The following is a 13,599-nucleotide window of genomic DNA, read 5'->3' on the forward strand; positions in this document are numbered from 1 at the left end:
GAAGACAACATAACTAAGTTAAAATAAGACAGCTGAGATATACAAAGACAAGAATAAAGAGCACAGCAAACCTAAAAAAAAGAAATCTAATCATTAGGATAAACACAGTGCCATGGCATTTGTTACATTTTTGCCTTGTTTGCATTGACATTTACACAAACTCCATTTAAGCTTTTGTAGTAAAAGAACATGTAAGTCCCAAATTCGCTGATCACAGTGACAATTTTTGTTTCTTTGTGGCTTTGGAAATGGGTAGAAAACGACATTATTCTATGGGATGGAATCTTATTTTTAAATATCCTACCTTTACTGTGACCTGTCACAGTAAATATAGCTGTAAAACTAGAGTCAGCTGTGCCGCTTAAACTTTTACAGTTGTTGTCTTTCAACTTCACATGACTTAAACGTCCGTTTAGCAACTGACTGCTAATATATGAATGCAGCCTACCTTTAAATCCTTATCTTCACACCTTTGTACTGCCAAAGACCCTATGTAGGTAGTGAAAAAAGGTAAATGTTTTGTCAATAACTGTCACTTTTGCAATGTTAAAGTGACATTTATAGCCAAAAAATTTAGGTGACCCACTGAATCATGAAACGTGTCTTTCCAGAGTGCTCAGGAACTGGAAGGGTTAAATAGATTCTGATGGAACTACTCAGATTTAGGAAAATAAGCACAATCTCTGTCTCCTAAACAGCAGAAGAAGAAATAGGGGACTTTTATTTTCTTGATTGTTGATGGAATTTTTAAAATGAATTATATAATTCAGAAGTTAGGAGGTGGACAGTCGTGGGCTGGAGGTTAGAGAACCAGCCTTGTCACTGGAAAGTATGTGACTGAAATGCCCTTGAGAAAGGCACCTAACCCCCAACTGTTCCCCGGACGCCGTGGATAGGGCTGCCTTGTGCAATTGCGCCCACTGCCCCCTAGTGTGTGTGTTCACTAGTGTCTATGTGGTGTTTCACTGCACAGATGGATTAAATGTGGAGGTGAATTTCTGTGTTGTGGGAACAATAAGGGTCACTTAATTTTAAGGCGAGGCACAAACTAACGTTTAATGTTACACAAATGTAGTTCAACAGGTTGGAGTTGACTGTGCTTTTAAGCACTTCCTCATATTACCATAGCAACATAATTTCACTGGATTTGGACTGATATTTCTGAAGATTCACACTGAAGACTGTTTTTACCATAAAGGTAAAATATAATATGTATAAATCACAGAATTGACCCCTCTATTATTTTAAGCTCCATCTTGGTGGCTGTAATATTGCACTGCATGTATAACTCACAGTGAGAGCTAGCAGCCAGGCTAAATACAGTCTCTACATGAGGGGGTTAGTTTTAACTTTTGCATGGAGATAACTCCATATCCCTTCATATCATTTTTAAAAATGTTTTATTCACATATTCATTAAAACATACTGAAGATATCATATAAAAACAGACAAAAGTTACACACAGTTATACAAGTGAGTCATATGTCTGAATGTCCATTAGCAGTATTGTATGTATTATAAAAGAAGTTTGACACTCAACATTTTGATAAACAGGTTTTCAAAGCAACATGAAGCACATAAACCACACTGTCTACATCAGAATTTCATATTCACAGATCACAAAAACTGAAGAAATATTTATTTTGTCAAGTGGAACAGTCTCAAAAACAATGACTATCCCAAATACATGCAGTTTTATGCCACAGTTTTAAAACACCCCTGATTAAACGACGTCTTATTTTTGAAAATAGTGAAAATAAGTTAACGTCTTCTACAAAGAGCAAGCTGAAATGCAGCATCTTTCTGCAATTTTAGTGCACAATTTGTATTTTTAATAACTTAATTTATTTATTAATTTATAAATTTTTGTTTAACATATTGGAGGTAAAAAACATAAAACATAAAAAGTGCCATTACTTTTAAACAGGCCACATTCAGTATTTTTCTTCAATATTTGAACATCGAATAGGCAGTGACTGTGCAGCAGTGTGTTCTCTGTAGTGGGTGTGTTCACTTTTTTTCACTCACCAAAACATGTAATTTGATAAAATTTAGCTAAAAATAAAACACATTAAAAATGCAACACAACATGCACACATTTTGCGATAACACTAATTTTCTCTATAAATTTTCACTCAGAAAATCATCAAAATGTAATTTAACCAGGGGCGCCCAGACTTTTGCTTACAACTGTACATACTGCATAGGCAAAGAGAAACAGGCTCACCCACAGATGGGGACTTAATAGTGTTATTGCTAAGTATTATAAACTTTTGCTCTCAAAAATATATCCAGAAAACCAAACTGGGGCTTTGGTGGTCCACTCTCAAACAAAACACGGACCCCCGAGTTCTCTTACCTGATATTGCTTATTCAAACATGATAATGCAAACAAATCCAGTGGTGGTTTAATGAGCATCTGGATTAAGTCAAATGTGGATCACAGCATTCCAAGAATCACTGACACTGTTCTGAGGAGACCGCTTCTCATATTATATCTCCCTCTTGTTTGTACACCAGAGTTACTGCATATAATCAATTCGGTTAATCACTTTAATGAACTTAAACACACCTTACTTTGATCAGTGCTAATAATGCTACATGATTATGCAGTTTATAGATAAGTTTAACAAAAAAGGCTGTGTGTTTTAAAAAAGGATAAAACAATTGATTTTAAATAAGCTCGCCACTAACATTTATCCTCTGGCATGTACAGGTCTGGTGGTACAGCTACAGCCTGTTCCCCACTCGAGACAACATGGCCTCTTCTTCCAGCCACTGTCACAGCAGGTGGACTACAAAGATCAACACAATACAATAAATTGCATTAGTTCAATGTCTCCTTATGGACTGATTTCCAACAGTTGACAAAAATAGTTGTATGTTAGCATTTCTGCCACCATGGCACAGTCATTAAAAGAATTATCAGAATAAAACATAGGAAATCCTGATCTTTCTACTGTGCATCCTGAAAAAGATAACCTGAGACCTAGCTTGGCTTAATCCTTGCATCTGGTGGCCCTCTCATGTGCATTCTTTACCCACAGTAAACAAAAACATCCAGAGAGTCACAAGTGCTTGCTTTGCCACCAACAAAAACGGAAATACAGGGTGTGGAAATCCAATGGCAAACTGCAATAATGGACAGTTTATATACGTTTTAATTTATAATGTGCCTTTCTCATAGTCAAGGACACTTTACAGTCAGGTGGCAGCATCAAAACACAGATACACATTGTACCAATGCAGAAAGAATGGTTATGATGTTGTGCATTACAGTTTGAATCCGTGGTGCACCACAACATGAGTTCATGAAATTGAGGATGATTTCTGTCAGAATATATAGGACAATCCTCTGCACTGTGAAAACCAAGAGTATTATCATAATGCTAATAATTGTTCCCAGTCTCATTTTTATGTTCTTCCATTTAATATCAATTAAACACAAACCTATATTGTTTAACATCTTTGCATAACAAACAAGCAAAAGTTGGTGAACCTTTCTTTTACTTCTTATAACCTAAATTGTTCCCATACTCACCTCTTTCCCCTCGTTTAAATCCATTTAAGTTGAATCTGAATCTCTTCTTTGGTGTTCTGATACTAGAGAGATAAATAGAAAATTAGAAAAAAACAATGACAGAATCTTAAAACCTGAAACATTATTACTTTCATATTAACACTACCACACACTTTAGAGTGTAAATTAATTTATGATAATCATAAAAATGTAGACCTTTTTAGCAAGAATTTTGCTTATAACCTACGGATTTTACCACTTATGCTCGTAGGTATGTTTTTATATTTTATATTTTTTTCCATCTGAATTTCCATGCCCAAATCCTAAAGCAAATTATTCAGTAACTGCATGAAATAACTGTAATTTTTTTTTAAATAATCCCCCTCAGATTAACAGAAAATTTGTTTTATGATCATACACATATTGCTATATGCTTACAATTTACTTCCGAAAGCCAAAAATCTTAGACGCTCTTTGTATTTTTTTATAAAAGTCATTTTTACAGAGCAGATCACTGAAGAGACGCCATCTGAGATCCAGATTATAGCTCAGATTAGTGGAAAAATGGGTCAACGGTCAGTTTCTTTTTAAAATGTCATTACCCATCTATTTGACTGGAAAGAAGACAGTTATAGCTTCATATGACACCCACCTTTGGAATGTAGCTTATGAAATATGAAAGTTATGAAGTAAAGAATATGACGAAGTGTGTTTTTGGAACCACTGGTGGTCCCAAGGAGTCAAAGAGGTTAAAATAAAACTCATACAATGCCATCAGATCTAAGTTGGGTTTTTCACTATACTAGAAAATACTATTAAAATACAATCACATTATCCCTTTTAAAGATTTCCTGAGAATTGTTTTATATTTTTGGAATTAATGGCCCTAAGCCTATACTTGTACATATCACATAACCTCTAAAGCACATGTCAGGCTCCAGTCCTTGCGGGCCAAAACCCTGCAGACTTCAGCACACTTCCTCATTAAACATACCTGATTGAGTACCAGAGTGTTAGATGAGGGTAAATGCTAATGTCTGCAACATTTTGGCCTATAGAGTCATTTTGACATACCTGCTCTAAAGTATGATAGCATTGTGAACTTGATCCTTATTGCCCTTCAAAATCTAAACGTCACTGCTAAAATTCTTAAGGGTTCCCACTGAGGAAACGAGACTCTGCTGACAGAAGGTATAGAGTCTTTGTTCAAACATACATGCTACTTCCTATCCAATTGTCTGGAGAGGCCATGTTACAAACAGTGAGGCAGCAATATGTGACTGACACAAAAATATAAAATTAAGTCTTATTAATTTAATGCAAATAACTTTCATTTGTTAGTATTATTAAAGTGCTGAAAAAACTTAGTAGCCAGAATATGGGATGGTAATATAATACTTACAATCTATAGGAATGAGTTCTTTACTGCCCCGGCGCACTGGTGTTGTTCCACGACAAAGTCGTTTCTTTTCCCATGATTCAAAGTTGAGTTTCATATAGTTTTCATATGATGATGGGATGAAGAACTTACTCTGTTTAACGTCTGTCATTTTCTCAACTTTCCTGAACAGCTCTTGAACACTTTGATCAGTGTTCTCCAAAAAGTGATACCTGTTTCCACACCTCCGAACATAAGAGTTCTTCGAGGCAGTCTGTGAATTCTGTCCAGAATAAATGAACAGCACCATAGTGTAGTCTAAGGCCTCCTTTCCAAACACTGAACTGATTGCTTTTAAAAGATAACGCTCTTTTCTAGTGTCACGCCCAGCTTGAAGTACTAACAGAAAGGCATGAGGTCCAGGGAACGCCTTTGAAATACAGTCCTGCAGTTCATGTTTGATTTGATTGAGTTTTCTGGAAAAAAACCAGAATGATGCCAAGTGATCCCTCCAGACAGAAGGAGTGTCTAACACTGAGACATGTCTTCCTTTAATATAGTTCTCATACACGCTGTTATTGCTTTTTCCTATATCCTCAGTCCTGAGTATGAAGTTATATGCATCATGCTTTGTGTGTTTATCACCTCCCAACAGAATCAATCTGCATTCTTCTTTAGGGTCAACTGAACTTCTCAGGGCGTATGGAAATTTTTCACCTGTATAGAGATACACAATGGACAGATAATTTGTTAAAACATTGCTAATAATATGTTTATAATACAAAAATTGGGAAATCATTGGGAAATAGAAGCACCAAAAGGAGTAAGAATAAATATTTTAGTAAGTTTTTATATTGAAAAATACTAATTATCTCTATTTTGTATGTCTTTAATCATGATGTGATTATTCCTGAGTTAGCTGTGATCCTTGGAAACAACATCATTGGTAACAGAGAGAAATAGAATTTTGTGAAAATTCACATTTAAGCCCTACTTATAAAACAGGATGTACAAATTTTTCATATGGACAATGTCTAGGTACACAATCTGTAAACATATACATCTACAAGAATGTATTTATTTTTCATAGATATCATAAGTCTGATCTTTTCTTTGCCATAAGAACCCCATTTCCAAAAAAGTTGGGATGCTGCACAGAATGTAAATAAAAATAGAATGCAATGATGTGCAAATCATGTAAACCATATTTTTAAAGGAAAATACTACAAAGACAACAAATCAAATGTTGAAAATTGAGAAATGTTTTTTTTTTTTTTTGAAAAATATATGCCATTTTGAATTTAATGCCAACAACATGTCCCAAAAAAGTTGGGACAGTGTCATGTTTACCACTGTGTTTCATCACCTCTTCTTTTAACAACACTATGTAAGCGTTTGGGAACTGAGGAGACACTGCTGTAGTTTTGAAAGTGAAATGTTTCCCATTCTTGTTTGATACAGGATTTCAGCTGCTCAACAGTTCAGGGTCTCCTTTGTTGTATTTTTTATGTCATAATGAAAAATGGGTGGGTGACAGGTCTGGACTGCAGGCAGGCCGGTTTAGCACCTAGTCTCTTTTAATCCGGAGCAATGCTGCTGTAATACATGCAGAATGCGTTTTGACATTGTCTTGCTGAAATAATCAAGGTCTTCCCTGAAAAAGACGTCGTCTGGATGGCAGCATGTGTTGCCAAAACATATATATTATTCAGCATTAATGCCTTCACAGCCTTCACAGATGTACACGTCACCCATGCCATGTGCACTAACGCACCCCTATACCATCATGAATACTGACTTTTGAACTGTGCACTGAAAACAAGCTAAATGGTCTTTAGCCCTTAGGACACAATGTCCATGATTTCCAAAAAGAATTTCAAATGTAGATTTGTTGTACTTGTACACAGATGGAATGACAATGAAAGCCTCTTGACTTCACTTTACTTGAGGACACTTTTCCACTTCGCCTCAGTCCGTTTTAAACAAGCTTGGGCCCAGAGAAGGTGGCAGCGTTTTTGGATCTAGTTCATATATGATTTCTTCATTGCATTTTAGAGTTTTAACTTGCATTTGTGGATGCAGTGACGAACTGTTTTCACAGACAGTGATTTTCAGAAGTGTTTCTGAGCCCATGCAGTTATTTCCTCTACAGAATATTTCTTCAGGGTATTTGGCCAGCAAATACTGGTTTTTGGCCTTGTCCCTTGCATATAGAGATTTCTCAAGATTCTCTGAATTTTCTAATATTATTATGTACTGTAGATGATGAAAAGCAAAAAGTTCTTTGCTATGTTATGTTGAGAAACATTATTCTTGAGTCTTTCACAAAGTGGTGAGCCCCTCCTCATCTTTACTTCTGAAATACTCAGCCTCTCTGAGATGCTCTTTTTATACCCAATCATGTTACTCACCTGTTGCCAACTAACCACCAGGAGTTTTTTTAGCATTACACAACACCAACTTTTTTTTGGCCCTATCACAACTTTTTTGGAGCATGTTGCCGGCATCAAATTCAAAATGGGCCTATATTTTTCAAAAAACAATAAAATGTCTCAGTTTCTACATTTGATATGTTGTCTTTGTACTATTTTCAATTAAATATAGGGTTTAAATGATTTGCACATCATTGCATTATGTTTTTATTTACATTTTGCACAGCATCCCAACTTTTTTGGAAATGGGGTTGTAAATACAGCCCTGCTTTTTCCTTTCAAAAAATGTCAAGAACAAGAAAAAAAAAGAGTGTCAATGGAGAAAAGAGGGAGAGACATGTTTGAGTTGCTAAGCTCATAGCTGAGTTAGTCAATAAGGCTTGAAAGAAAACAAAATATAATGCTGGGAAAAGACTAAAGGACGTAAAAAACATGCAGTTCGAAGGACATTTAGCTGCAGCACTCTGAGAGAGAAGTCCATCGGCGTGACGAACGAATTTGAGCTAGTTTGGACGATATTTTTCAATGAACAGCCTGCTAACCCACTAGCTAGCTTTGTTAGCATTGAAAAAACTAATTCGGATGAATGGACTTCAGGACACTTTGACACTGTACGGTTACCTATGTACATGGACCTGTTTACTTCAACATTAGCCACGTTTACATGCGGCCTAATAATCAGTTAATAATCTGACTAATAGCTCAATCGGAACAGAATATGTCCATGTAAACACTTCAGTTGGAATAGTCTAGTCTGATTGAGGCCATTTGGAATACAGTTTCTATTCGATTGAACGAGGTGGGTAATCCTGTAAATAATCCGTTAAATAGAAGAATAATATCCGTGTAAACGCCTGTATCTGATTACATTCCCTATCAGAAAGTTTAAGTCCGTTCTGATCATGTTCGTCACGTCATAGTTAAAATTTATACCGTTCAGCATGGCGGAGCAGAAACTGGTCAGCAGAGGAGACGAAGTTTATGCTCTGATCTTTAAAAGATGGCGGTGGGACGGACGTCCAGCTTATGTGTCTCAGAACACGACGTCTTCCTCTCGGCCTTCTTTAATAAGGACATGTGAAGGACGTTTTCCTGAGTCTGACACCATTTTAAAGTAAATAAAAACACAAGCGCTGCTCACTGCTGTTCATCTCACTCTGACTGGACTCACGTGATGCTCATTGTCATGGTAACGTCTACACTAAGTGGTGGTTTACACATGCACGTCATTTCGGATTACTTGTAGTGAGCATGTAAACAAAGATTTTCCATCAGATTGTTGAGTAGACTGAGGAAATAAACAACTCAGTCTTAACCTGTAATGGGGATGTATTCAAGATTGGCAAAAAGATTGGCAAAAATCTTTGCATGTAAACACAGCCATTGGGAGAATCTGTTCTCCCAGCTTCCAGAAGCTACCTCAAGACTTTAAACGCCAGGATGTTTCATGTATCCACTCTCAAACATTGGTTAAACCTGTCTAATACTGTTTGGGTCAAGACAAAGTCTTTTTTTCAGATATTTACGTGTCGTTGTGACATTGCAGTCTTTTCAATGAACAGTGTCCACATCTGTATGTTTGATGCAGGATGAATTCTGATATGTTTATGAAACTGTTCACTCATGCTAAAGGGAACGTTGCGGAGTGTTTTTGAGCTTTTCTTATTGTTGAGGGGCAACACTTCAAACTTTTACTTTCACACTGTTGATTTAAGATGAGGACGGCACGGTGGCGCAGTGGGTAGCGCTGCTGCCTCACAGCAAGAATGGGTTCGATTCCCGGCCAGGGTCATTTCTGTGTGGAGTTTGCATGTTCTCCCCGTGTCTGTGTGGGTTTCCTCCCACAGTCCAAAGACATGCAGTCAGGCTGATTGGACGTGCTAATTTGCCCCTAGGTGTGACTGTGTATGTCTGCCCTGCGAAGGACTGGCGACCTGTCCAGGGTGTATCCTGCCTTCCGCCCAATGACAGCTGGGATAGGCTCCAGCACTCCAGCTTATCCAGAAGGATAAGCGGTTTAGATGATGGATGGATGGATTTAAGATGAACTCAGAACAACTTCTTAATTGGTGTGAGGGGAAAATGTCGATGCCAAACATGCAGTAGTGCTTAGTGGGGTGTCTCCTGATGAAGTTCTTTAACAAGTACTAGATGCAAGCAGGGTATTTGGGCATACTGAACAAGTAGGCAGTGTTTAGAATACACAGGTAGAAGCCATTGTATCCTGGAAGAGATTGCAGCTGACATTTTATTGATTAGAGTCCCAGAACAGATTGGGATTAAAGATGAGTGGGGTCCCTGAGTAGGTAGCATCATAGAAACTACAACTGCAAGCTCCAGTTGAAAAAGAAGACTTTCAAGCAAAACTAGCTGCATTCCTAGGGCATGAAGGCAAGACATTAATTGATTTTCCTCTAACTAATATATGCTAATCCAGGGCCTCAAATATCAAATTCTAAAAAGTTGGGATGGTATGTGACATGCTAATTAAAACAGAAAGCAGTGATTAATAAATTCTGCTTGACCTCTATCAAACTGAAAACAGTACAAATCATGTAATGTGATTGTCCACACATTTTATCCAAAATGGTGTCACAGACTGTGCTGTCAGTGTTTCGTTGTATGTTTATTTACCTTGCATAAGCCAACAGCATGACTGTTTTGTTGTTTTTTTTGTATGTTTATTTACTTTATTTTGTTGTTTTTTTGAATGTTTATTTACCTTGTATAAGCCAACAGCATGACTAGCATGGAGAACAAACACACAGACTCATTGTTCATTATAGCTAACCACACTCACAAACTGCCCAAGTGTGTGAATACACTGACACTGTGACATCTTACATCAGCTTCTGTGAGCATATCGAAAGCACTTACATATGACACTTTGGGTTAAACTGTCACGAATACCACCAACGAAGCTATGGACTTGATCTCACAGAGGACATGACCTCCTCACGGCCTACAGACTCTATCCACACACGGACTACATCTCCCAGAGTGAAGAGCGAGATCAGCTGACTGCTGATCTCCACACTCGCTCACGAATTTTAATGTGCAACACCTGTATGTTTGATCACATGACTACTTCAGACTAGCTTATAAGCCCGGGCTTTAGCAATAGTCAGTTGTGAGGTATTGCTTCATTCGTGAACTACTGAGCGTTATTTCTATGGTGTTATTTTCGTGTATGACTTGTATTCTCGTTTCCCCCAACTCTGATTTCTGGTTTACCCCTCTGGATTGTTTGCTTTGGTTCTCTGTTTTTGTGCCTTGACATTTTTGCCTGCTTCTTGACTACGAGTTTGGATTCTGATTTCAACATTAAAGCCTGGTTGAACTCCTTTATCCGCAAGCGTCTACCTTCTGTGATCACCGTTACAGAAACCTGAAACTCAGACAGCTTTGTCTATCCAAAGAGGTGATATATAGAATTGCATATAGGACTAGATATAAAAGATATAAATACAGCCAAAAAGATATAAAAACAGCCAAAAAAAGCTATTTTAGCAAGCCAGGTAGTGTGCTATCAGCTCTCTGAAAGGCTGATCATTTGGGACACAGATGGAATGTTCAGTTTTCTCTGGAGACAGTGACACAGGGTGAGCATGATAGCTTTTGAAGGGTCAAACAAAGAAAAATGCCTTTATGTTGGGAAAAAATTGCTTTTCATTCTCTTGTCTGGAATGGTTTCATGAAGATGACTCGAGACTTTATAGCTGCTACCACATTAGTTAATGCCTCAATTACTGTCAGATCATGTGCCCTTATATAAATTGTTATCAGTTGAGCTTGCTAAAAAACGAGGAGGTGAATGTGATGAGTCCTTATAAGCTGAAATGACTTAAATTGTTTGGTCATTTTTTTTCTCAGTTTCTCCAATTTAGCCATTGCTATTTCTCCCCTATTACACACAGTGCCACAGGGGTGTTAGGGCTTCCTGTTCTCAGACATCAGACTGCAGAAGGCTAATTGCCAAAATTCAAACTCATGATCTTTCGATTATAGAAATACAGTTTTGCCATGAGGAAGGAGGACTATCTTATGGGTGGGAACTGCAAATGACTAAACTGGGGGAGAAACTGAGTAAAAATCAAGCAAAAAAAATGTAAGCCTTGCACACCTACTACTCGAATTCAAGCTTTAATCAAGCCTGAAATACAGCCCGAGAACCATCTGTGTGAGCCCAACTTAACCTGACCCGACACACAGCATCGCGTTTTGAATCCAAACCCAGTCTGAGTCCGATCAAATTCAGGATGTTTTAGGTCTAACAGATCTGAACTGGCCCTTCGCCCAAAGAACCAAACAAAAAACATGACAGGATGGCGCCGGTTTACAAACAAGTACAAGTACTGCTAATAATAGCATAATTAGAATGCTGATCAATAAAATATAACACAATATATAGAAAATAAAATGGTACATTAATCAGATGTCCACAGTTAAGTTTAAGTTCTGCTTTGACAAATATATTCAAGTAAGGCTTTTGAACAGCATCTTACATGCATGAGAAGAAGACTGCTTTGGGAACTCATTGCTAAATACGATTTAGAATAGTAAAAGCAGTGAAGAATAAAGTGAGAGTAATGTGGGGAAAATGCAGGATAAAGTCTGTTTAAAGTGGGAAGTGAGCTGTGAAAACCTGAATGTGAAGTTTGAACCCAGCACAAGTGATGTCTGAACCCAACTGAACTCAACATGACAAGAATTTGAATTCAATCCAAATGTGTACATGATTTGCACATGAATAAAAACTCTTACATAAATGCAATACTGTCCTTTATTTTACTTGCTTCTGTCATGGGGATTCCAGCTTAGCACTGAAGGATTCTGTCTGATACTGATTTGTTTCCATGGTTCAGTGTGTTCCAACCATCCATCCATCCATCCATCATCTAAACCGCTTATCCTTCTGGGTTGCGGTGGTGTTCCAACCAGTGTTCACTATATTATTAATTCCCTTTATAAAGGCTGACTTTGCCCTCAGTTTTTGCAAAGACTTGCCTGTGTTTGTCTACTGTAATTCAAAGCTGTTTAGCCAGTATTGAATATCTTATGTTTTGACTTTAGTCTGTTGTGTCCTGACTCTGCATTGCATTTGGGTGTGTTGTCTGTCTTGTGAATATACTTCTTTTTATATTGGCCTGATTTTGTGACCACTGAGGGCACTTTTTGGAGTAATTATAACAGTTCCAAAGACTCACTGTGCTCTATGTCCACTTCTGTCATCCTGCTTTCTGTATCCACATCTGGTGTCCAGTCCTCTATATCTTCATCTGATTCTGCAAGTAAAGATACATAGCAATTTTATTTATATGTTACTGAACTTTGAGAATGAGCAGCAACTACCAAAACCAATTTTGCTTCAGGGTCGGTTAAACATATACAAAAAGGTGTAATATAACTTAAACATTCAAATACAAAAAGAAATGGCAATGGAATAACACAATAAAATGACCTGAGCTAAAAAAATAATAATAATAAAACTGACTGTTAATAAACTCCAGTACAGTGCATAGACTTTGTATACACAACATTTCTGAAAAGTACTGGAGCTTTAAAGTGAAGATTTGTTTTTGCTGTAGACTCAAACAATCAGGATTAATAGGATTTGTCTGCAGATATTTTAAAGAAAATTAAAACGTGAAATATGCCTCCTGCATAAATATTAAAGCCCCACACATTGATACTTAATAGAGCAAGTTTCAGTTTCTAAGCAGAATGAAGCAGTATTTACCTGTATTTTACTGTCTGCTTCAGTTTAAATATCACTTTCCCATGTTCTCACATTTCCCACTCTGATGCTTTCTAGCATTGTTGAGATATAATCTCACGCATTTTTATGGGTTCCTTCTTGCCCCCCTCCCACACAGGCCTGTTTTATGCAGAGCTGTTGATCTTACGAACATGTATGTTTACTCCACTTTCAGACACAGAAATCTATAGCACTTTCAAAAAGATTTTTACTTTCCCTCATTAGTCTGCAGTGTGTGATGCATCTTCCTGATTATTAATCCAAATATTTGGGTACCACTTTTAACCCTTTTCATTGTTAATGAATTTCTATTAATTTGTTTGTAAAGTATACCATATAATTTTCATTCCCAGTGCTTCCCTTCAGGCTCACAACCTGATCAATAATCCTTAAAGAGAGATTTTTTTTTTATCTATGGCAGATATATTAACGGCTCACAAGTGGAAACCATTTAAAAAGCTATTGTGACCTTATTAGGAATTCTTTTGAAGTATGAAAACTTACAGCTTCC

General features: G+C 37.1%; 1 protein-coding gene across 1 annotated transcript; it reads right to left on the minus strand.

Moving 5' to 3' along the window:
• Positions 1-448: 448 nt before the first annotated feature.
• Positions 449-13,181, minus strand: LOC118820390 (GTPase IMAP family member 7-like). Its single transcript, XM_036588708.1, has 5 exons — positions 12,538-13,181; positions 4,923-5,615; positions 3,542-3,603; positions 2,695-2,795; positions 449-489 (listed from the first exon to the last, which is right to left on the minus strand). The coding sequence occupies exons 1-3, from the start codon at positions 12,560-12,562 to the stop codon at positions 3,566-3,568; spliced, it is 756 nt and encodes a 251-aa protein (XP_036444601.1). The 5' UTR covers positions 12,563-13,181; the 3' UTR covers positions 449-489; positions 2,695-2,795; positions 3,542-3,565.
• Between the last annotated feature and the right edge of the window lie 418 nt (positions 13,182-13,599).

Source organism: Colossoma macropomum, unplaced genomic scaffold (genome assembly GCF_904425465.1).
Source record: "Colossoma macropomum unplaced genomic scaffold, Colossoma_macropomum, whole genome shotgun sequence".
Taxonomy (NCBI): Eukaryota; Metazoa; Chordata; class Actinopteri; order Characiformes; family Serrasalmidae; genus Colossoma; species Colossoma macropomum.

What these genes read in the sequence shown, in the direction of transcription:
- LOC118820390 (XM_036588708.1), bottom strand. Translation starts at nt 12,562, where the DNA reads ATGACAGAAGTGGACATAGAGCACA. An exon ending in AGAAGTGGACATAGAGCACA is followed by an intron (nt 5,616 to 12,537) that starts GTGAGTCTTTGG and finishes ATCTCTATACAG; the next exon opens with GTGAAAAATTTCCATACGCC. An exon ending in AGAACTCATTCCTATAGATT is followed by an intron (nt 3,604 to 4,922) that starts GTAAGTATTATA and finishes TTATCTCTCTAG; the next exon opens with TATCAGAACACCAAAGAAGA.